General features: G+C 31.1%; 1 protein-coding gene across 2 annotated transcripts; it reads right to left on the bottom strand.

Moving 5' to 3' along the window:
- Window positions 1-6,188: 6,188 nt before the first annotated feature.
- Window positions 6,189-22,968, bottom strand: LOC143068425 (DNA polymerase eta-like). 2 transcript variants are annotated; one of them, XM_076242476.1, is made up of 11 exons: window positions 22,879-22,968; window positions 19,316-19,455; window positions 18,630-18,764; window positions 18,045-18,223; window positions 16,423-16,592; window positions 15,756-15,859; window positions 15,002-15,121; window positions 12,750-12,873; window positions 11,527-11,592; window positions 9,600-9,772; window positions 6,189-8,737 (listed from the first exon to the last, which is right to left on the bottom strand). In XM_076242476.1, the coding sequence occupies exons 2-11, from the start codon at window positions 19,438-19,440 to the stop codon at window positions 7,627-7,629; spliced, it is 2,307 nt and encodes a 768-aa protein (XP_076098591.1). In that variant the 5' UTR covers window positions 19,441-19,455; window positions 22,879-22,968; the 3' UTR covers window positions 6,189-7,626. The 2 variants fall into 2 exon arrangements, with proteins under 2 accessions (XP_076098591.1, XP_076098592.1); XM_076242477.1 differs by having other exon boundaries at window positions 19,316-19,443; window positions 22,879-22,962.
- Between the last annotated feature and the right edge of the window lie 3,545 nt (window positions 22,969-26,513).

Below are 26,513 nucleotides of genomic sequence, written 5' to 3'. Positions count from 1 at the left end.
TAAAACAAAAATTTCTTTTTATATAAGATATTTGCCAAGGCTCTATAAGTTTTAGTTTGGGTGACAATAGTTAAAAAGCCATGTCAAAGCAGCAATTGAAGCATATTGTCTTGGTAATTTGAACACCCTTTTGATCAAACATTATAATTTAAATTTCATTAATTGAGAAACTGACAAATTTAAGTGAAAATTTACAATGTTAGTGCTTAAACTGACAACATTTATATTGACTCTCGCCATCAGTGGACCAAAATTCTGTGTAATATAGACTTTTAAGTAATTACTGGAGGAAAACAGTTCTGATTTACCATAGACATACACTTCATCCAATACAATTGGTCTCTGTATAAGAAATAACTCTGTGCTGTGTATATATTCATTGTAAATTACCATTCATTGAATCATTCAAAATCAGTGGCTGTTCACCATATGTTAATTTGCTCAGACCAAGGTGATTAACTACATTCCAACACTAAAATATATATAAAATGTTTTAAAAACTTTTTTTCCATAAACTATTTATATCAAACCAACATACTATTAATTATTATAAAGATATTTTAAGGTTAGGAAAAGCCAAAGGAGCCAATTTTTATAGTGTTATTAAATGGGAAAAAATAGAATTTTTCAGTTGCAAGAAATGAGTGAACTTGTTTAACAGTTTGGTATATACTTGTTAGGTAGAAAGAGGTACATGTATTAATAATCAAAGAAGCAGTTTGGTATATACTTGTTAGGTAGAAAGAGGTACATGTATTAATAATCAAAGAAGCAGTTTGGTATATACTTGTTAGGTAGAAAGAGGTACATGTATTAATAATCAAAGAAGCAGTTTGGTATATACTTGTTAGGTAGAAAGAGGTACATGTATTAATAATCAAAGAAGCAGTTTGGTATATACTTGTTAGGTAGAAAGAGGTACATGTATTAATAATCAAAGAAGCAGTTTGGTATATACTTGTTAGGTAGAAAGAGGTACATGTATTAATAATCAAAGAAGCAGTTTGGTATATATACTTGTTAGGTAGAAAGAGGTACATGTATTAATAATCAAAGAAGCAGTTTGGTATATACTTGTTAGGTAGAAAGAGGTACATGTATTAATAATCAAAGAAGCAGTTTGGTATATACTTGTTAGGTAGAAAGAGGTACATGTATTAATAATCAAAGAAGCAGTTTGGTATATACTTGTTAGGTAGAAAGAGGTACATGTATTAATAATCAAAGAAGCAGTTTGGTATATACTTGTTAGGTAGAAAGAGGTACATGTATTAATAATCAAAGAAGCAGTTTGGTATATACTTGTTAGGTAGAAAGAGGTACATGTATTAATAATCAAAGAAGCATTCAAGAACATGTACTTAAATGATATAGGATTAAGAAGTATTCCTTAATTTTGTCGTTGCTTGCAGATTTGCCTCATTTCAATGTCGGACCAGGCAATCTAGCAGTGGTTGTGGTATTAATTAATTATCATCGATGATTAACAACAGTTGTATAAAACCGACTTATGTCAATGTCCAGTTGCCTGGAAGAAAGTTACTAAGATTTTTTTATTATAAAATCAGATTTTTAAAAGAAACCTTTTAGATATATGATATATAAGGATTTACTTTGTTTATATAACCATTGAGATATTGTTTATCTATTTATGAACAAATTGATTTTTATTTCATATATAGTGCGACTTTAATATTTTTCTGTTGACCCTGTTTTAAAGTTTTTTTCAATGATCTTTTTCCTATTATTTATTTATAGTTGTTTACTTTTAATGTCAGAAACTTTATTACTGATGAATAAAAATAAAACCTTTGTTGAACCAATATTTTAGATAATAATTCTAGTCAATTTATCTTACTGCACAAATATTGCTTTATTTATTTTTTATGAGTAAAATATAATTTATTTAGTTTTATGTTATGTTTTTTTTAAATTTTAAATTGAACAATGAGAAACATATTTTCTTCATTCTGTGTAATATATTTTACCAGTTTTATTTACAATCTAAAACTTCATTCCTTCAAAATTGCATTGTGAGATTTTGTTTGACAGTTTTTAGTTTGAGGCCATTTGAACAATGAAAAAACCTATTATTCCCCTTTGATGTATGGAAATATTTTATCCACTAGTTTACTTTCGGGTCAGATTGTTAAAGGGCAGGTTTTGAATTGTGACCATAAATCTGTAATTTGATGGTAACAAAAATTTACTAAGCAGATTTACCGAGTCCAAATCAAGACTTGCACAAGTTTTACATATCAACTAAATGCAATACTCCTCAACTGCTCGATAAGAAAATTTGCAATTCAGTTTTGAACCTAATTGAAAAAGTAATTTGCATTGCGTTATGGTTCAACATTCAGTTAATTGATGTGCATATAAATTACTAACTAGTCCAGGTTAAACCAAAGCCATTACAATGTGGTTTCAGATTATTGTGATTCATGAGCATAAAAATAAAACCATAGAAATATATAACCAGTTTTATGTAAACTATACTAGACAGTACCACTGTTAATATATGTACAAATGAATTTAGTGCTGACAAAAGGGGCTGGATCCCTTGGTATATATATATATATATCATTACAGATGTTTTTATACACTTGTAAATCTCATGCTATATGTTTATTTTGTTATTATGATTGTAAATATTATTATCATTTGTAAAAAATCATACAATGGCCATTTGAAACATTCCGTGAGATCAGTATCTTTTTTTTTTGTATATAAGTGTGTAGAACCATTCCAGAAAAATTGCAGTGACCAGTTGACCTCTCTCAAAAAAATATGTGCAATTTTGATTATTTAATATGTGTTCATATTCAGGTTTGTTAATATATAAATCAGTCAAAAACTATAGTAATCTGACTTTTCAAAATAAAATATAAGAATAAAGTTATACTGTTTATGAATGCCAAGTAGGGTGCTGAACTTAAATTCTTTCAGAATAGTGACTATTGCTGATTTAGTTCTTGATATATAGAACAGATGCCTGTCAATCAGTGAAGATCAGATGTTAACCAAATTATGTCTGGTTTTGCTTTAATTGTTTTTGGGTTGCTGTTCAATTGATGTAAAACCCTACATTTCTGTTTAATCACAAACAAATTGTACATTCTGTATAGAAACAGATAAATATAACTTGCCATTTCAAATTGGGAAATGTATGAGGTATAACATTGTAGATTGTTCACATAAATGGGGGAAATAAAATAGACGAATAGCACTTTTATTGCTGTTGTTCATCTTGAAAGTAAGTACATGTATTCAACAGAATAAGACCAACATACTTTGACCAAGCTAAGACATCCTGAATGTGTTTAAACAGCGAAGTTGTATTATACAGTTCTTGTAACCAAACACATTTCAGTTACCTTAAATATGTCCAGGTGTTATGTAATTTTCTTGGAGTTGGTAAAGTTAATTTTAATTTAACATAGAGCTTTTGAAACACCTGATAATCATTACTGATTAAGATCAATATTGCTCTACTGAAACTGTTTGTTTCAGGTAACTTAACATTAAAAAAAACAGATTCACCTGAACCTCTTGAGTATCCAAATTTTGTTTAAAAGAGTCAATTGTAAAATAGTTAACAGTTACATAAGTATTGGTGTAAAATGTTAAACAAACAAGGCTGCACTAATATTCTTCCAAGGGAACTCTTAACATATATTAATTACAAAATAATATTCATGCAAGTACAAGCATTTTAGAAATTAAGGCATTCTAATATTAAATCATATTTTTTGTCTGTTTTTGGTAATGATTAATTCTAAGCACTACATCCAACATTTAGCAATTCATGTATTTATTTAACAGTAACATTATTTATTTAATGTTCTCTTTGAGGCAATGTGTCAATTGATAAATCTAAAATAAAAAATAATTTAGCACTTTTTGAAAGAAAATTCATTTTTTCCAGTAAAACTTTTGGCCCTTTTAAGCCAATTATGCTGCAATTTACATCCACAGTTTTCTAAACTTGTTAGTGTGGCCAATTAAAAACTCCAAGCTTGACATATTTGCCAATATTTATATTTGCATAATTTTTCTTGCAAAAAATTAGTCAGTTGTGAATAATAGTTTAGTAGTTTACAACAATATGTGGACAATCAATCAAAATGTTCAAAAAAGAAATTAATTTATAAAATATGGTAGCACCAAGTATATTTTCCAAAAAAAGAAAATATTTAAACCAAGGAACACATCATTTTACTTATAGAATAATCAACCAGTGTTTTAGACCCTTTTATTTCCACAATACACTGTATGGCAAAATAACACATTCCGTTAAAATGAGTAACCAACCATGATTACAAGTAGACAAACTTATATTAATAAGAGGCCCTTATTTTTATCATAAATGTAGAACTGGAGAAACAATGAAATGGTGTATACAAAATACATGTATTATGAACATGTAAGCAGTAGTGAATGTTTGGAAAAGTGTGTGTGAATGAGTTGAGTGTAAATGTGTGTATTTGGAGGTATAAATGTAACCATCTTTATGTATCTGAATGAGCTCAAAGCAGTGTTGTATTATCAAAGAGAAACATATGTAAAATTAAAAGCAATATTTGTTGTTATAGATCTATTTATTGTAATCTGTTTTTGAAAAAAAAGTCAAAATTTTCAAATGTTTATAAATTAAGTGAAAATCTTATTGATGTGCAAAACTTGTTTCAGACAAGGATCAAATAAAAGAAATATAAATAGACACTTGTTATTTTGTAGGATATACTGTGGGTTCATTATTATTCAGAGTATCTCAATTTTCATTGATTTTGTTTGAAAAGGCTGGTCACAAATATAGATGTTCAACAAAGTATAAATTCTTTATTGGCTTGGTTGCAGGCAAATTGACTAAAGGACTCTATATAGTTACATTAAAAGTATGTTGTCCAGAATGAAGCATAAAAGAAGATTTAAATCTCAACATTGAACACATGAACCAAAAGTCTGCTCCATTGTACATGCCAAGAAAAACAGTATATCATAATGTGCAATCCACGAGTGGTTATTCCATGAAAAGTTAGTCATCCAAAACAAAACACTAACACCATCTGTAACTCCCCATTATATACATAATAATTACTGAAAACTAAGTTTATCACAGAGCTTTGATTTACATCACCAATATGACGGAGGGCACAAGTGGAACAGAAACTGCTTACCCTTCTTGTAAACCTGAGAATAATCCCTGGCCAGGTTCGATTGGAACCAGAATTCGGACTCGAATTCCACATGTACAGTAAATAATTTGGAAGAGTAAAGTCTCTAGATTACCAGAATTACAAAGCCCCTTCTATTTATATGTTTACATGTAAACTTGATTGGACTGATGTCATAACATCCCTGAAGTCTAATTGATCTGTCCAAATCCAGGGCTTCTCATTTTGTAATGGCAGGAAAGCTTTATCCAATCATAAAAGGTGTTTTTGTATGGACCTACTAATAATAGAGGCCAGTTGAAGTATGCCTCAGGGGATTTTCTGGCTGTATTGAAGACCCATTGGTAACCATCGACTGTTTTCTGCTGTTTGGTTGGGTTGTTGTCTCTTTGACACATTCTCCATTTTCATTTTCAATTTTAGTACTATAGAGTTCCATTTCAACCTGGTGCCTGATCATGGTGGGTTTTGTCACTTTTGTGTTGTGTTTTGTATACTGTGTTTTTTGGGGATTGTTTTTGTTTTTTTGCCATGTCTTTGTCAGTTTGTCATCAACTTATGATTTTGAATATCCCTTTGTTATTTTCCACCTCTCTTTTATAATCTAGAGGCAAAGTTCCATTTTAGATTTATAGAAGTAGTTATCAAAAGTACCAGGATTATAATTTAGTACGACAGACGCGCGTTTCGTCTACATAAGACTCATCAATGACGCTCATATCAAAATAGTTATAAAGCCAAACAATACAAAGTTGAAGAGCATAGAGGATCCAAAATTCCAAAAAGTTGTGCCAAATACGGCTAAGGTAATCTATTCCTGTAACAAGAAAATCCTTAGTTTTTCGAAAAATTTGAACAGGACAGACATTGGTTAGATGATGAGCTCCAGAGGACCAAAAACATCTCAAATATAAAGACTGAAGAAGATTAGTGTAAAATTTGTTCTGACTTTTTTTCCTCTTTAAGTTTTCATCTTTGAAGTATATTATGAACAAAGAAATTTCAGAAAAACTGATTAAAATAAGTTTTAATAAATTAAACAAATATATAAAAGTAATATCTAACAAGTTTACAAATCTAAATGTACATAATTCTGCTACAAAACACAGCTATGCATGAGGGTAACACTATATATGTAAACACAGAAAATACAGGTTGTTACACAACATAAGCTTAAAAACAAACTCCAACTCTTATTTTGTGATAAATATCCTTGAATTCACAGTCAACTAGAAATAAAGTAATTGCAAGCAGATAGTTACTACGAAAACAAAGATAAAGATGAGCTACTAGTACCAATTCCATAATAAGACAGTAAAGGTTAAAGGTCAGAGAAAAAACAAATACATTTTACCCAAGTTTCATCACCATTAGATACTTATTTAGCGGGTTTATTTATTGTACAGAAAAATATCCTCTTTATTCATTAGAATATTTGAGGCATCTGTGATTGGTTGATTTTTTCCACCAGTGTCATCTGTGACATGCCTTAAACATTTTTTATCAATTATTTAATGCTTAATTCTAATTGGTCAAATTTCAAATTTTGAAGGAACTGAAAACAGAATATTGCTGTCTTATATCTAGAAAGCTTTGACAAGCAGTTGCTGAGGGGAAAAAGCAACAAAAATGTGTTACAGGCAGATAAACATGTATACACAGTGGTAAAAAATATACCCCCCATAAGAATTATATATATCTATAAGACATGTACACGTTGCTTTTATTTTATCAATGTATTTATACATAACATGAAAAACATATGATTTATAACATTTAAGAATTTATAATAAAATTTTCAAAATTTATATCATCTTCATAAATAAATGTTTACATATTGAACACATTGCATGCATAATTACACCCGTACATAATATTTGATAAAAAATATTTCTTAAATATCTATTTTAAGTTTAAACAGTCTAAACAATTCCAACTTTCCTTTTTATTTTTCCTCATTTTGCCAGACCTTAAATAACACAATTAACAGTGTATCTATTAGATATTGGATAATTTCTGAGGTACAGTAAACACTCAAAACATTTTCGTAATCTAAAAAAATATATATCCAAAATGTTTGCAGGTTTAGGGACGACATCAAAAGATCAATGTAAGATAAAAAACTTAATTCAAATAGTTTGGGGGTGGGGGGTGGTTGAACTGCTGCAAGATTTGGTTATCCGACATTGATTTTTACATATATCCATATGGGTCAATCAATTTTTCCCAAATTAAGTTAATTAGGGGGGGAGGGGGGTCAGTGAAAAAACTATTTGAATTAAGTTTTTTATCCTTCATTGAACTTTTGATGTCATCCCTTAGAAGAATCAAGACACTAACTGAAATATTTTTTTTTTCAAAAATGATGAACATTCTATAGGTATCTGAAGTATAGTGATGAACTATCATGACTATGGTGACAGTCAAAATTGAGGCAAAGTCAACATTATTATTTCTTTGAGAAGAAATTTGTGAGTGTATTTACATTTTCTGTTTTCTTCAATTTCTTTTTAGGCTTTGCAGGAGAAGTAGCACTCTTTCTCTTTATAGAAACTTTATTACTCTGTATATTTTCCTCTCTAAACTCTTTCTGTATTTCCTGAGCGAAATGAAAGTCCATATGTTCTGGAAGTTCCCAAACTAATATCTCTTTCCCACATTTCTCACATGAAGTCAGATCTGATTGATTTTTTATATTGTCTGTTTTCTCTTGTGTACACTGCTGAAAAAAATTGTCAAGACTTGATCGTTTCTTTTCTTCTTGTTTTAAATTTGCTTTAGGTTTGCTTTTCATATTTTGTCTGATCTCATGCTGAATATCTAAAGGCAATGACATAAAAACGTCCTCATCCATATTATCTATTGATGAATGAACACCGTTATCTGTAGGAGCACCATCATTAGGAATACAGGATGTTTCAATGGCTATCACTTTAGAATGAACAACTTCTGAATTATCTCCCTTGCTAGTTGAGTCATCACTGTTTGCTGACTTTATACTATCACATGAGCTTTCATTTACATCAATAACAGCGGAGTTCACTGAACTTTTTCTGAGTTTAGAAACAAAAAAGCCTGATTTCTTATTCAAATTAACACCTGTCACTGATTCTGTTTTAATAGTCTCTGATCCTTTGTCAATACTTATATCAACAGAATTGTCATTACTTAAATCGATAGGTTTTGCTTCATGACTAAGATCCACACAAATTTCTGATGAGTCAGTTTTCAGTGAAGTTATTTCTGAACTTTTACCAATAGACTGTTTTTTCCTAAACAAAGCCTGTATGCTTGTTTCCGGTGGTTTATTGTTTTTAGATGATGTACCACTTGAACTAGTTGGTTCACTTTTTGGGGATTCTTCTTTGAGAGTTTTACTTTTGAAGAATGCCTGAATTGAACCCTTTGGAGATGATTCTTTGTTTGTTTGAGACAAAATTGGAGATTTGGTAACTGATTCAGATTTCTTTCCAAGAAATGAAGATATATTTGACTGGCTTTTATCCTGAAATTCTACAAATTTTCCTGCTGATATACCTAAGCAAGTAATGGGTGGAGACCTGGAAATAACAATTATAAAATTATCATTAGTATTAAATACATAAAACATTATTTTAATAATAATTTATAACATGAAATCAAACAAACTATTTTTAGAAAAAACGTCATTACATAATTGCAATTGCTTGCTTGTGTATTTATATTAAAATGTATGTTTACATTAGGTCATACCACCTATAGAATTCTTTGGATTTCATCTCAATGGTTAATTTGATGGAGTTTATTTTGATATACATCTTCCTCTGGTTGATTTATTGATTGATTGGTGTTTAACACTACTTCCTGCACTAAAGGCTATTTAATAATGATCAGTTTTCATTAGGTAGAAGAAGCCAGAGTTTCAAGAGTGAACATGACCTTTGATGAAAAACGGAAAATCCAAGCCATTTAACATTGGAGTTGAATGTACATGCAACATGCAAAAAATGAACTCACAACCTCACAGTTGACAAGTAAGTGATATAAAAGTTGAACTCTTTAGACCACTAGGCCAACAAGGTCCAAAATTTCACACAGAATGTTGTCACAATGTAACAATATTCATGCATTGTTTCTTTGTGACTTTTTGTAATTTGGATGGAATTTGAAGTAGGCAATAATCAAATTGATTTTGAGTCAAATCAGTGAACTTAAATTTGACAGATAATGCCTCCTTTTATGATAAAATCTGATGACATTTGGAAAAGAATGTCGCCCTCAACTGTTTTTGAAAAAAATGTCTAGAAAATCAGGGAATCAATTGAGTGTGGCAAAACAATAATTTTTACTTTTCTTTCAATTTAAATTTGCATGTAAATACTGATGCTAAGGCAAATTTTGTAATTGGTTTATGTAATAAAGAAAAAGAAAACAATGTCTTACCAAGCTGATTGATATAATGGTAGTGTGTTAAGCTTCTGTATCAATGTGAAGGCATCGCTAGCAAACTTCTGAGAATCATATTTTACTACAGCACAAGCTCTTGAGACGGAGATGGATGATGGTTTAGCTAAATACCTCACACTTACTGTTAATGACTTAGCACTTCTGTTGTTCTGAAAAAAAAACAAATCACAATTTAATCAGAATATTTCAATATTCCTGCATTAATGCTACACATTAAAAATATGAATGCAACCACAAAGGGCTAGTTTGAAGAGAATGTTTATCAAACAATGGTAAATGGTCTATAATAAACTTTCACATATGTATGAAAAAAAACAAGAAAACTTGAGGCTCTAAAGAGCCTGTGTCGCTCACTTTGGTCTATGTGCATATTAAACTAAGGACACAGATGGGTTCATAATAAAATTGTGTTTTGGTGATGGTAATGTGTTTGTAGATTACTTTATTAAACATTCTTGCTGCTTACAGTTATCTCTTTCTATAATGTACATGGTCAAATAGTTACACAGGAAAATATTTTGTAAAAATTTACAAAAGTTTACAATTTTATGAAAATTGTTAAAAATTTACTATGAAGGGCAATAACTCCTTAAGGGGTAAATTAACCATTTTGGTCATGTTGACTTATTTGTAGGTCTTACTTTTCTGTACATTTAAAGCTGTTAACGGCTTATCTCTATCTATAATAATATCCAAGATAATAACCAAAAACATCAAAATTTCTTTAAAAAATACCAATTCAGGGGCAGCAACCTAACAACGGGATGTCAGATTCATCTGAAAATTACAGGGCAGATAGATCATGACATGATCAATAATTTTACCCTGTGTCAGATTTTTAAACTACCGGTATACCCCAATGATGGTTGTAGTCAAGTTTGGTTTCATTTGGCCCAGTAGTTTCAGAGGAGAAGATTTTTGTAAAAGTTAACAAATATGGCCAGGTGAGCTAAAAATGGAGGGGTATCTTTAAACAACAGCACAATGGGAAAATGGGTGGTGTATAATTTAAATTGGAAGGTAAACATCGGGTGAAGTTTCAAGTCTTATGAAATTTGCTACCAGAATGCCAAAATTCAACAAAAGTCTACAAAAATGAGAATGAATCCCTTTAACAATTCTGTAACAGGAGGTGCACAGCTTCAATTTGTAAAGGGTGACTGGGGTATAGAAATATGGTCACTTGGTCTTCTCCCGACCGGCAGTAAAACGCTTGCTGAAGTGGGGCGTCCGTTTGGCTGTGCGGGATGTATCAAGTTCGCAGTCACGTCCGGTCAGAAGGGGGACGTTAAATCTGATGCCTCGTGTAAAGAGAGTGCCACGCTCTTTGCACGTTAAGAACCCTTGCAACAACTTTTTGAGGGGTTCGTAGGTGGCCTGTTGCAAGGCAAAATTTCTGTCCCTATCCAATATACCTTCATTTTTCAGTGGCAGTCCAAATTTCCCCAACCATCATCCTAGATGGCCTCTATTACAACAACCTACCTATTGTATTTATTGTGACCTTGTTCTCGTCCTGAATATGCATGAAATATTTGCCACTGGACGTTAAGCAACCAACAATCAATCAATCAATTTGTATAAATCATTTCTATAAAGTTCAACTAATTTGTTTGAAAACTTTAAGATGATTTTATAATGTTGAATTGATATCATCTTTTGTAAATTTTGCTGAAAATGATGAAAAATTGCTCAAGCTTTTTGATAGTAACAGGTTAAAACTTAACAATTTTAATGTTTCTTTACAGATTCAGGATCGAGGTTGAAATTGGCACATTTCCTTTAGTTACTTATTTCTGTTGGTCCAATTGTAAACTAATTGCCCCTTAGCAACATTGTGTTAGCTTATTCAAATGCATTACAAAGATAGTTTCATTATATTTAGATTATCTATTTATCTTACATCTTCTCTGTCTTTCTCTAATCTTTCCACAACTTCTTCAGACAACTCTTTCAACCAGTGCTGAACCTGAAGAAAATCAAATGACAATAGGTAGTCACAGTATAATGGCAATTTTTTTCAGTCTACATGTCAACTTGTGTTCTAAGTTAAACTAATATGGTTGAGCTAACAAAAAGTTATAGATTGTTTAGAGCAATAGTCAAATTGTAGTTTGAATCATATCCTACTCATGCACTACTGTTAGCTATACTTTCTTTGAAATTTCTATTTTTCAGTTTCACTTCCTTATAAAGCCTTATTTATCACTGTTGAAGAAATTTGCGTTGGTTTCTTAAAAAAAGCTTGCACCTGACTGACTGTAATATTAACAATAAAATTTGCCCTAAAGGTTGAGGATACCTTAATTGTATCAGAAAAAAGCAAGTAGGTTTGCGACAGACATGAAAAGCACAAGTCTGCAATGTCAAGCTGCTGACCATATATGAATCCAACAGAAAGCACTGACCAATGAACTATGAAATGAGGGCAGGGTTAGATGAATCCTTACAGACAGACTTGTATCTAAAATATTTGTCCTACCACATAATTGAAAAACTCACATAGTATAAAGCAAAACAGTTTTTAGTGTAAAAAGATCGCATGAAATACCATACCCCTTATGGTACTGACTTGATATAAATGTATTTCAAGATTAATCATTACCTTTGATAGCTCAAACAAAACAGTGAGCATTCTTTTGACTCTATCCAGTCAATGTCATGCAATTTATTGATGAACTGTTATACTTAGATATCTAAGTTACAATATTATGTGTATTTAAATAGCCATAATATTTTTTATTAAAAAATACAAATTATAAAAGTAGTTGCAACTACAAACATACAATTAGGGACAAAGGAAGATAACTCTAATTGAAATTTTTAAATTGCCCAGTAAAATACAATTCCATGTTATATTTTAAATTTATAAATATAGTGCTCACAAGCATTTGATTAAAGTAGCAATTGAATCATGAAAATGAGAAAAAGAAAAACTGACTTAAGCCAGATGGAAACTTGTTAACATGAGGCATCTGTATGCAAGATATGACGTGTCCATGACATCTACTATCTAAAATATAAAGCTTTAAACAAATAGTTGTAACTGGATGAAATTACCTATTAATCAGGTGAAAAAAAATTAATTTGCAGCATCTAATACATATATTATACATGTACAATTACCTTTTCTTTTGTATCAAGACAAGTTTTTCCTTGAAAGTTTTTACTACAGCCAATAGATTTAGGTAGCTGTCTGGCTGATACTGCCTCTTGTTCTATTCCTCTGCATAGTTCATAGATCCAATGGCTGAAATTAATCAATTCTATTTCAAATATGGAAATGTTGGCATGATGACTCACATGTTTAAAAGTTCAAATTGAGGAATCTGTATCATCACCATGTAATAAATAAACAAGAGGCTCTCAAGAGCCTGAATCGCTCACCTTCAATTTTTTTGTTTAAATCATTCATCAATGATTATTTTTGCTTTTCAGTGTGTGCTAAAATATGCCATTCAAACATTCTTTGTATCTGTCATATTTTCTTCACAGGCAAAAATAATGCATTTTACCCCTAGCAACATTGGCTATTTTTCTTGAAGTAAAAGGAAATGAAAGAACATTTAAAATAAATAATAATTAGAGTTATCTCTCTTTGCATATTTTAAGTCAGTGTGTAGAAACCAAAAAAATAACTAAATCTATATAAATTAGCAATGGCGACCATGTTTGTTGATAGACCAAAATTCGGATACAATTTATAAACTATATACCCTAAGGAACATTCAGTTAAAGTTTGGAAGTATTTGGCCTAGTAGTTTCAGAGGAGAAGATTCTTGAAAAACTGCATTTTACCCTGTGTTCTATTTTTAGCCATGACACCCATGTTTTTTTGACAAAATAGAAAATAAAACACAAACTTTATTTTATACACCCTACTAATCATTCAGTTGAAGTTTGGTTGAATTTGGTGGAGTAGTTTTACAGGAGAAATTTTTTTAAAGTTAGCAAATATGATGAACAAATTGTGAAAAATTGTCATTAAAGGACAATAACCCCTTAAAGGGTCAATTGACAATTTTGGTCATATTAACTTATTTGTAGATCTTACTTTGCTGATCATTTTTGCTGTTTACAGTTTATCTTTATCTATAATAATATTCAAGATAATGACCAAAAACTGCAAAATTTCCTTAAAATAACCAATTAAGTGGCAGCAACCCAACAATGGGTTGTTTGATTCATCTGAAAATTTCAGGGCTGATAGATCTAGACCTAATGAACATTTTTACCCTATGTCAGATTTGCTCTAAATGCTTTCGTTTTTGATATAAGCCAAAAACTGCATTTGACCCCTATGTTCTATTTTTAGCAATGGCGACCATGTTTGTTGATAGATCAAAACTTCGGATACAATTTATAAACTAGATTCCCTAAGGAACATTCAGTTAAAGTTTGGAAGTATTTGGCCTAGTAGTTTCAGAGGAGAACGACAACAGACGACGGACGCCAAGTGATGGCATAAGCTCACTTGGCCCTTCAGGCAAGGTGAGCTAAAAATACGACATAGATACAAAATTAACACAGTCTCTGTAATTTTTTTATTTCCTTAACATAAGTTGAAAAAAAACATATAATTTGTTTATTTGATTAAAAATTAATATATATCTGACTTGTGTCACAAAATTTGTCATATTCTAAAGAATTATCATACATTTCATTATTGTGTGCAAAACCTGGATTATATTTAATAAAGTACATATATCACCACTTTTACTACTTACTATCATGATCAGGACTATACAGCATTGAGGAGTTATTAGAAAAACCTGATTGAATTGCCAAACAAAAAAGCCTAGGCATTGTAGCATCAGTGATTTTGAACTTATACAATCTAACAAGCTTCAGATTCAGAACAAAACATGACTTATACCAGTATTACTGTGGCTTCTTTTATTTTTCTGGTACCAATTTTTGTAGATTGAGGAAAACTTGCATATTCGTGGATATTTGATTTTGTGTTATTTTTTTCAAAATCTAATGTTCAATGGTCGCCATTTGTTGATGTGGTTCATAAGTGTTTCTCATTATCATTTTTTATATGGATTAGAACGTTATTTTTTCCTATTTGAATGATTTAACTCTAGTAATGTTTTGGGCCCTTTATAGTTTGCTATTTGTTTGAGCCAAGGATCCGTGATGAAGGCTGTACTTTGACCTATAACGGTTTTACTTTTAAAAATTGTTACTTGGATGGAGAATTGTCTCATTGGAACTCATACCACATCTTTTTATATATTTATACAACCCAACCCTACAGAAAATTTGTGATTCATCTATACCCACAAAATCCATAAAAATTAGTATCCATAAAATTAATAAATCCACAGTATATAAATGCAATCAATACTCTATCAATTCTTAAATAAACCTACCCAGTCTTATCACCTAAATTACTCTGTAGTTCTGTTAAAGGAAACTTAACCAAATCTCCTATAAATTCAACATTTAGTTCTTCCACCAAGGATTCACCTAACTTGCCTCCAAGATTTCGTCTGAAAATACATATATTGTGATAGCAAACTGTTAAAACCTAATTCTGTACTTATATATAGAGAGATATATGATAAACACAAGCAGTGTTAACAATAATTGCTAAGTTTTTATTTAAAAAAGGTCAGTTAAAATAAGTACAAAGGTTAGTTAAAATAAGTACAAAGGTTAGTTAAAATAAGTATAAATATTGATTTATTCATGAAAAAAAAATTGAAAGGGTTCCGTGGAACCTAGTGTCTAGCCTACTTTATGAAGCTAATAAATGTTTTAGGAACTTTATATGTACTGAGTTTTCGTCCAGTTAACATTACATACAATCTGCAGTTAAAGTTCCTAAAACATTTATTAGCTTCAGTATGTAATGTTAACTGGAAGAAAACTCAGTACATAATTAAGTAACATACAGAAAACAGGAAATATATATTTTTACAAAATTTAATCCTGGATACTATCGTATGTCCAAGTTTGGTAGAAATCAAGATAGTTTAAAAAAGTTGTAAAATTTTCAAAACCACAGAGTGAATATTTGTGGATGCTGCCACTGCCAAAAGAATGCAGGATTGCTATGTCTCACTTTTTCAACAAAAGACAAAGGCTCGACAAAAATGACATTATCTAAGTTATATGACTTACATTTTCCTGACAGGTAATGTACTGAACAGACCTTGTACAGAGCCATGTGGTGTAACTGTTTGTTTGTTTGGCTTATTGATACCACAGGATAGTTTGGCTAACATCTAAAATATCAAAAACAAATTGGTCAATATTAGTCATATAGCAATGTTGTAAATAGAAGTAAAACACATTAAAATATATATTTGAAACAGGCAAATGTCTTATATCTTTTATATGCAAGGGATAAAGGCATGAAAAGATAATCAATTCAATTAAAATGACTCTTTCAACAATATCACCTTTTTGTCATTTTTTGGATATTCAATTTATCTTGCAATGCTAAAAATTATTTCATGTCTTTTCTAACAAATAATATACAATTTTTCTCTAATAACAATCACTCTTAACAAACTTAACTTTATTTAAGCCATAATCTTGTTGGTTTACTGTCATACTGTCTTGGAGTTTGGTGGAATGTCCATTTTTATTCAACTAGTACAAATTTTGTCTAGGGGCAAGCTGAATCCCACAGATTTTGTTTCCTCGCTGTGTTTAAGACCTTTTAATAGACTTGGTTTGATTCCAGCTCTTCGGTCAAGTTGTCCCTTTCCATTCTCAAGTTTATGTCTCATTGATGTATACCCACATTTCCTTTTATTCATACAATTCTAAATAAATGTACCACCTTATTGTGAGCAATACCAGCAGAACATCTGAAGCCAGTCTCTTCATAAACAGCTACTCTCATTTCTTCACTGATCATTGCTCCAACAGCTAGCTTCTTGTCTTGAATATTGTTAAAATCATCTCCTTCATAGACAGAATCTAACCAGGATTCCAAGCCTTCCTTCCTGCCTGAGAGAAAAAGTATCAAAACAAGAGCTGTCACTAATGACAAGCAAATCAACCTTTCTATGTAATTACATGTATATGCAGATTTTTAGATTGAAAATAATGTAATCTTAACTAATTTTTTGAAGCTGTAGCTAATCAACAAACAAAGGAGTAGGTCCGGTAAGGGTCGATTTTGGCCTCAAATTTCAGGTTCATCTGACGAAAGATTTTGGACACTTTTTAAACACTTAAGTGTCTATTTCAATTGATTTGATTAGTTTTTGTGAAAGTTTTTAACTGATTTAGTCATAAAAAACGCTCCGATTCAAGCATAAATAGAATATTTTTTATTATTCCAATCAAGGGCCCTTGATAGGCAGCATAACATGTATACATAGAACAATACATCATGATTTGTAACAGAAAAACATTTTTATATTATAAATGGTTTTTTGGTCAAAATTGAAAGTGGCTGCATCTGTGTTCATCCTCAACCTTTATATATGTTATGTATTATCATCAAATACAACTTACATTTCAATATTATGAATGAACACGAATGCGGCCACTTTCATTTCAGACGGAAACCGTCTAAAATTACACTAAAATGCTAAAATTGTGAAGATTTCAGTAATTTAGCACGACTTGATGATACAAGTACCCGATATATGTACATTGTATTGTCAAAAACAGCATATATTTATGTAGCAGAAGCATTCTACTTTCCAATAAATAGCTAAAAGATAACAATTTCATAATTTTGTAAAACTGCTATATTTTGGGACCAAAAAGGGGTCTTACTGAACCTACTCCTTTAAGTCAATGTTGAATACTGTAGGGCCATAATAAATAATAGATTTGTTTGCCCAAACGCTACCTACCCAGAAAAAAGCTCCCTACTCAAATTCTTTTATTGTCCTGATTTGAAGAAGTTTTTTTTTAATCAAATAGGCATGAAGACTAATAAACATCTGATACTTCAATTTCTTTTTTTTGAAAAAAAAAAGAAAATTCCTACGTACCTACCCACTTTCTCAACCTTTGGGTAGGGTTTGGGCAAACCAAAATATTTTTAAGTGTGGCCTAATCAAAGAAATTTCTGTGTGCATTTTTTATTGTGATTAGTGAACATAAATGCAAGGTTAGATACAATGATTTCAGGAAAGCTGCATACTTTTTAACTTTTTTTACTTGTGTAATGTGTAATGATAAACTAATTAGGCCGTTAGTTTGCTCGTTAGAATTGTTTTACATTGTCATTTCATGATTTCATAGCTGACTATGCGGTATGTGCTTTGCTCATTGTTGAAGGCTGTACGGTGACCTATAGTTGTTAATTTCTGTGTCATTTTGGTCATTTGTGGAGAGTTGTCTCATTAGCGGTCATACTACATCTTTTTTTTTTATTTATAAAAGTAGCATGTCCTCCACAAAAATTATCTATCGAGTAGAAAAGGTGACATTTTAAAATACCTTCTTGTTCAAAGCCTACAATGTGTGTATTCTGTAGCAGTTCTGGCTGTGCTCTTTTGTCCATCCTTCTTTTAACTTCTTCTGTAAGATCAATGTATGCCTCGTCAACACTGGCTCTCTCTACACAGTCACTGAACTTACTCAGAACATTAATCACTTCTTTACCTGCATCTCTAAACCTTAAAAAGATATAATGAATATTTGAAATGCAGTTTTTCATGACTTTAAGAACAACAAGATACAGGGGGCTAGCTAAAACAGAGATAATAGGCTCAAATAAAACTTCCATATGTGACTTTTTACTTTCATAAAAATTGCCAGGTGACTTTTTTGAAGCAGAAACTGCTTACCCTTTAAGAGCACTATAATTGATCAGCCTTTAATTCCACAGTCAATTTGCTTTAAAACGATTCATCAAACTCATATATTTTTTTTAATGACAAGAGATAGTATCTACTACAAAAGACGTATAAGATTCATTTAATTCAAAGTACTCTACTGGTAGATGACTTATAGTCAAGTAGTCTGAAAATACACATTATTAAACAACTGAAGTTCATGACGATTGAAATAAAAACAATATACTTAGTAAGATCAGCTTTTCCTCTGTATTCTGGTACTCTGAAGAAATGTATATCTGGACACACTTTCTTAGCATCATCACCCCACATGTTCCTGTTTACACCACAAGCTCTTGCTTCATATCCTACAGCTATTATCCTACAAATAACAAAAATAAACTATAGAAAACTTCCAAGTTGTTTCAGTCAACGGGTTAAATCATGAATTTCACAAACCTTTCTGGCTTCTTTTTTTTACAGCAACATGTCAATCCTTTGTTCTATGATTGACTGGAAGTTTGCATTCACATCAATTACAAAATTTGTACAATAAATCTTATCCTGACCTAACTGTACACTTAGCTATTTTAAGACTGTTACAAGAAACTTATCAAAAAGTTTCAGATATCATCTATAAGTCAGGCCTACATTTGACAAAATTTATCATGGTTTACACTTAATCATGTTTCTTGTTCATGACACAAACAAGTGTTTGGCAAACAATTTGGCTCATGAAGTACCTATCAATGATGTTGTTGAGTGATTCAATGAACACAACATTTTAACAGGTATAATTATAAGATACATGTACAATGTTTATTGTGTAGCTGTGTATGTGTGTACAATTTTTCATGATTGTCAGTAAGAGATGGTACATGTGAAACATTATAATAATCTTAAATCTATATAAACAGCAGAAAACTTGCTTACCCTCCTCCTTTCCATTTTTTGTATTGAACAACAGCACATGGCTTTCCCTTGTATTCTGGTTGTAATCTTTGTTCCACTTGTACATAGAAACAATCCATATCTACTAAGGCTATAACTCTGTCCATGGTCTGTAATATATCCTGAAAGAAAAATAATGTCAAAATAAATATTTATCAACAGATATTTCTGAAAACACATGTACACCACAACAATAACGATAAAACTTCTGGTAAAACTCATAATAAATTGACAGGACAAAACATACAATAAGGAACCCCTTCTTTCAACATCAAACAAATGCATGCTTTAATCCGTAATGTTAAGCATCCCTTTGAGTGAAAAAAAATTATTAGCTGTGCATATAAACTGTTGATATTGGACAGTGTGAAAATGAAACAGTGATCACCATGTTCATGCATGTTCTGATATTCAACTGACTGATATATAATTTGGCAACACATTTTCAACCTTGTTTCAGAAAATGTCAGTATTTGTTGTTAGTCTGTTCACACAAAGTTTTCATGATACATGTATGTACCGTAAGTTGGATTATTTTGGTTGTAGATTTATTTTTGTTTATTTGGTGCCTCCAATGAAAGTGCCAAAATTAAACACACAAAAATAAATCAAAAACTAAGTACTGAAAGTAAAAAATCGTGTATTGGTAGAACAATAACGATTTGTTAATTGTGAGGGAAAACATTTTAAGTAATCATATCATTCGTAAATTCAAAAGATTTAATAGTTTAATGTTTTTCTTCAATGGATTCCAAATGTTATGGTCATAAGAGTGTGACGTCATATATTGAATGACATCATTGTTTGTCATGTAGCGTCACAGACATACATGTGTTGTCGTATTTTCAGTTTCTGGGTCATGATATGCAACCTTAAAAAACTGATGGCAGTAAGGGGGTTAAGTTTTGTCGTGTGATGATAAATGCAATTTAATTTCCATAGTCTGATCCAAGACCAAGAGCACTGGCAGGGGTCTGGCAGGGAATCCGGGTCCGTTCACGCCCATTCACATTCGCACCCACTCATGTTCGCCCCTTTCACTTTCACACCCTACATGTTCGCGCCCAATTTTAATTGGTTTTGTGTTTAATAACTATAGCTTTGTAATCAAGTTTTGGCAAGTGTATTTTTATAGGCAGTGTCTGCGTGTACGAATAGTCAAATTGCCGTTCTAGGCTGCGCGTACCCACGTCCGGTTTTATAATAAAATGCCGTCGGATCGGGAATGAAACCTGAAATATAAACGGAAGTTTTTGCAATTAGTGAATAAACTGATTAAACTACTCAGAATTTTTATAAATATACACATTTATATATAGGTAAGTGAACAGTTTTTTTCTCAGTAAGTAAATATTCTTAAAATGGAAGAGAGTGATATTATAACTGTGGGGAATACATTTCAGACTTATCATGAATTAGAAAAATTTGTACAGAACTATCAGGCGTTAAATTTCATACAATTGTATACAAGAAATTAGGAATCTATAGCAGCCGCAGAGAAAAGAAGAACCGGGAGCACAAAAATTAAAGAAGATTTAAAGTACAACAGTATAAATTTTTCCTGCATTCATGGTGGGAAAAATTCCAAACAAATTCGACAGGAAAATGGCCTAATACAAGGTATTTGTTTTAAATTGTATTTTCGAATTTGCCGCGTTCATTTAAGTTTTTTTAATGTCCTTTCCACATTAAAACTTGGCGTAACTAAAGATGGACAAAACCTGATTGTGAGGGAATCACACAGTTTTCACAATCATGAGATCAATAAATGTCTATTTGAGCATCTGACTAGACAAAGGAAACTAGATGACCATACACTAGAAGGTGTCAAAAACATGCTTAAAATGAAGGCAAAAAAAAACCTCCTCCAATATGATATATCGTCAACTGGGAAAGTAGTGACGCTAAAATAAAAGACCTGCACAATATACACAAGCCTAAGACGCATCAATCAAATGTAGGCACATTAGCAACATTACTGACTGAAATGAGAAACATGCCTGGTTAGTTTTTCTTTTTTCTTTTGAATATTAACTATAATTTCTTTATAAAACATCAAACATTGTCATGGAATTCTTATTTTAAAAATAAAAAATGATTTATTTTTATCTTTTGCATTACAAACAAGTGAAAAAACATAATAGATTAAAAAAAAAGGTTCTTTTATAGTTTACTTGATTATCTTTTTATAATTTTGTTCATTTTAACCTTTTAGTAGTTTTATATATTTTAAAATTTCCGTTTCTGTTTTACATTTTACTAAAAGATTATTTTAAAATATCATATGGGTATATTTTTAAATTATTAAAATGTTATTCTTTACATTTTCATTTAAATTTTATAATAGTATTAATTTCTATCATGTTTTTCTTTTACAGGGACTGTACAGTTTCATTTTCCATCATTGTGCATTTAATTTTGCAATGTTTTTTTATGTATCATTATTTAATAAATACAATTTGAAAATATTATTTTTCATACTCTTCACTCTTTCTACACGAAATCCCCATATTATCGATGATTATCGTATATATTTCACGTTTCATTCCGATCCGATGGCAGTTTAATAGAAAATCAAATGTGGGTACGCGCAGCCAAGACCGGCAATTTGACTTTTCGTACCTGCATGCGGGTACGTGCAGACACTGCCATTTTTATATTTGTTGTCATTGTCTCAAAAAAAAGTGAGGCAGCATTTTTTATTGTGTTGAATAAATCTAAATCATGTTTTGGATAGTGAATTGTTAAAAAAAATAATAATCCTTTCTAAATAAAGTGGGATTCTGTCAACTTTATATTTTGTGTTGAATAACTCTTAATCATGTTTTGGTTAGTGTATTGCTATAACTTTGTTTCATTGACTTGTTTCAAAATAAAGTGAGATTCTGACTACGTTTTTTTTGTGTGTTGAATAAATTTTATCATGTTTTGGTTATAATAGTGTATTGCAATATATTTTATTGTTTCCGATCAAAGGGACCAAGCTGTTAAAAACAATTATCTTTTGTGTTTTTCATTTAAAATCTTGAATGTTTTACTTACACCAAAGCAATTTATAACAACAATCATGATTTTCCAATTATCCAACTGGAATTTGAATTAAAATTGGGCGCGAATGTGTAGAGTGCGAACGGACCTTGGGTGCGAATGTGTGAGGTGCGAATGTGCGGGGTGCGAATGTGAGAGGTGCGAATGTGGGAGGTGCGAACTTGTAGGGTGCGAAAGTGTATTGGGCGTGAAGGAACCTGATACCTCTGGCATGCTCCCCCCTCCCTTTTTCGTCGGAAAAATTTGATTGATTAAATAGGGAATTCTTAAAACATGACTGGACCGGGACCCTCTCAGGTCAGTCAGTGGTCCCCCTGATGAACAGTTCTAAATCTGCCAATGCTTTCTGAAGAAAACATCTTGTTTTCGTTTCATGACACTTATCGAAAAGAGGGGCGAAAGATACCTGGATACCGAAGGGATATTCACACTCATCAATCGAAAATAAACTGACAACATCGACATCAAATCTAGAGGTCACGATGTGATGGACTTACATAAACATCTGCTTTAGATGTAAATTGTGTGTTCTTTCTTAAATTTCTAAATTATGTAAACTCCCGCTATATTCTCTGGTTCCTAATTTGGGAAACATGTGTGGAGTCATCGAATGGGGAAAAGATGTGACGATACCAGTTTACGGAGAAATATCCCTTCACATTAAAGAGTTATAATTTGGAGAGGGTCATAAAATGTTTTCTGAATGCAGAAGCAGAATGCATCAGCTATGGTGCAATGACAAGCATGACAGTCTAAACTTTGTCCTCCAGGTTATCATAATATCAATCAAAACAAACTCATATATTTAATTAATATCTGATGATGATTTGTACCTCATTAAAAAAAAACTGAAATAGATTTGTACTCTTTTTTACTACTTTTGATACAAATCCTTGGATTAACCCTTAGTCCAAAAAATTATAACTTTTTGAAAGGCTTTTATTTTTTTTGCTTTGACACCTTACAGTGACATCGCGTCAAAGCAAAAAAGTATAATAGCCTTTCAAGTAGTGTTACCCCAAGTCTGGTTACCAATAATAACCTTTTGCTGTTGACTGTATGTCCCTAGTTTTGGGATATATTATGCACCTCGTCCGACAATGACAAGGTCTTAGAATAGACAATGGAACTAAAGAATGTGTCAAAGAAACACCAACTGACCAAAGAACAAAAAAAGAACCATCAGGCAAATCACCAATGCCATGCATGGCCCAATCTTCATCAGATTGGAGCAAACTAGTCCAAGAAATTATGATGTCTTGAAAGGCTATTTTGATTTTTTTCTGTGATGCCTTCATACAAGGAGCAAACGGTCCGGAGCAAACTACCCAAATTGTGAACAATTATCTTAATGAGTTAAATCCCTCATTTGAGTTATCATTTAAATTTTAGAATGGAAATGGGGAATATGTCAAAAAGACAACAACCTGACCTAAGAGCAGATAACAGTCGGTTTAAGGCCAGCAATGGGTCTTCAATGCAGCAAAAAAATCCTGCACCTGTCTGACTTGATAGTGCATAAAATGATTTTTTTTCTCAACTTGATCATGTTGATCCTTCGAGTGATCCTTTTACTTAAAAGTACACAAATTCATAGAAAATGGATCTACTTCTTCCAAATTTAGTTTTCATAGGCTTATAATCTCTCAGTATAGTAATAGGTTAGGGCTATTCATCATTTGGAAAATTTGCTGCATTTTTTTTCATATAAATATTAATGCCATTTTAATTATATATAAGTAATTATGACTCAGATAAAATAACTTTGATTTTAGCACTTTGACAATTGAAATGGGAGATAATTAAAGGTCTCTCAGCATCACTTGGTCTTCTTGCAATCTTGGTCAAGAATAAGAATGAAAATCATAAAAACTTGCATGCTTTTTGAACCTGATGACCAACTTTTGGGCAAAATTTCACCCACCCTGTGATCTTGTATCAAAGCTTTGGAATCAAAGTGCATTAGAGTAGCTGGGTACCCGTACAGAAATTGCTAACAAAAGCACATAAGTTTCACATGTGAAGCACATGAGATGCAAGTAAGAATTGTATGCAAATCAGGTTGCTCATATGTGCAGTTTGGTAGTTCATATGTGCCCACAAAAATCTAACATAATGCTCACATGTGCAATTCAAACCTCAAAACCTACATGTTAGTTTTATGTTAGTTTTGTACTTTGAAAAGTTTTTCCATTCTTCTAACCATTCAAAACTAACCTACATCATTGCTCATATGAGCTTTTTCAAAATGACATGCCCAGTCATGTACTTCCTGTAAATTCAAATTCATGAAAAGCATGCAATAAATGGAGGTAGATGGATATGAAAAATGTTAAGTCCTATATTGTGCTATTTGAAGAAAGGCATTGTTGAAATCTGATAAAACCAGTGTGGCTGTGGTTAATTATTTGTAAGTTATCATTTCTATTTCATTATTTTCATTTTTGTGTCAGATTTTGAAATATATTACAATTTTAAGTCCTTTATGGGAATATATATACAGGTTGCTTCAAAATAAGTACTACATGTATAAAGATTTTTCCTTTTTAAACTTTTTGAAATACAGTACTTATTAATCAAAGACATTCATTGCGTACTAAACTTGCAAGTCCCTCTATTAGTTTTATAATGTAATGTTATGTTTTTAGTCATGATCATGATTATTGTTTAAATAAAAAAAAAAAAAATCATATGAAAATCATAGTTAACTGAAAATAATTAAAGAATAACTCTTTTAACATGATGTATCAGTTATTTTATTTTCAACTGAATTATTTAAGATTTTCATTTAAATTTGAAAAATATTCCTTTTTTAAAGCAGCCATTTTGTTTTGGTCAACTATAATATTCACGTAAGCAACTGCTCATATGAGCAATCTAATAAAATGCACATGTGAAACAAAAGCTCATATGAGCAGTTGCACGTGAGGTTTTTAACATGCAAATTAGGTTAGTTTCATATGTGCAATTTTTTTGCTCACAAAATGCTCACCTAATTTGCATGTTAAAAAACTCGTGTGCAATCATATTAGTTTCTAACGTGAGCATCTTATGTGCAACTTATGTGCAACATGTTAGCACTTTTTGGTAAGGGTATAGCTTATTTGCATGTAATTGACGAATCCGGGTCCGTTCGCGCCCATTCATGTTCGCACCCACTCATGTTCGCCCCCTTTCACTTTCGCACCCTACATGTTCGCACCCAAAGTCCGTTTGCACCCTACACGGTCGCGCCCAATTTTAATTGGTTTTGTGTTTAATAATAACTTTGTAATCAAGTTTTGGCAAGTGTATTCTTATAAGTATAATTGTTGTCATTGTCTCAAAATAAAGTGAGACAGCATTTTTTTTTATGTTGAATATATCTTAATAGTGTTTTGGATAGAGTATTGTTAAAAAAAATAATAATCCTTTCTAAATAAAGTGGGATTCTGTCAACATTTTATTTTGTGTTGAATAAATCTTATTATTACATTGGTTGCAATGAATTACATTGATTTCCCAGTTAAATAAAAACTGATAATTTCACATGTGAAATAAACGTGGTTATTTCACTCCCTGACGTCATACAACAAAAGGCACCGATACATCGGATGAAAACAAATTGTGAATGCATAGGAAAAATATATAGTTCCTTACATTTTCTACATTATTTTCATTAAAAAAAGCCAATTGCAAATGTAATAAAAAGAATAACTAATCAAAGAATTGAAATATCGAAAAATATTCAATTTGTGACTGAACAACACTGATAATTAACACATGCGGTACGCGCATTCATGCATTAATGTGTTATTCGGTCACTCTTTGAATATTTTTTCTCTATTTGAATTCTTCGATTAGTTATTCATGTATAAATCATGTTTTGAATAGTGTATTGTTAAAAAAAAATAATAATCCTTTCTAAATAAAGTGGGATTCTGTCAACGTTTTTTGTGTTGAATAACTCTTAATCATGTTTTGATTAGTGTATTGCTATAACTTTGTTTCATTGACTTGTTTCAAAATGAAGTGAGTTTCTGACTACGTTTTTTTTGTGTGTTGAATAAATTTCATCATGTTTTGGTTATAATAGTGTATTGCTATATTTTATTGTTTCATTTATTCAGATCAAAGGGATCAAGCTGTTTTT

Source organism: Mytilus galloprovincialis, chromosome 3 (assembly GCF_965363235.1).
Source record: "Mytilus galloprovincialis chromosome 3, xbMytGall1.hap1.1, whole genome shotgun sequence".
NCBI classification, from domain to species: Eukaryota; Metazoa; Mollusca; class Bivalvia; order Mytilida; family Mytilidae; genus Mytilus; species Mytilus galloprovincialis.
Note: the sequence above shows the minus strand (reverse complement) of the source record. Positions and strands in the feature narration are given on the sequence as shown.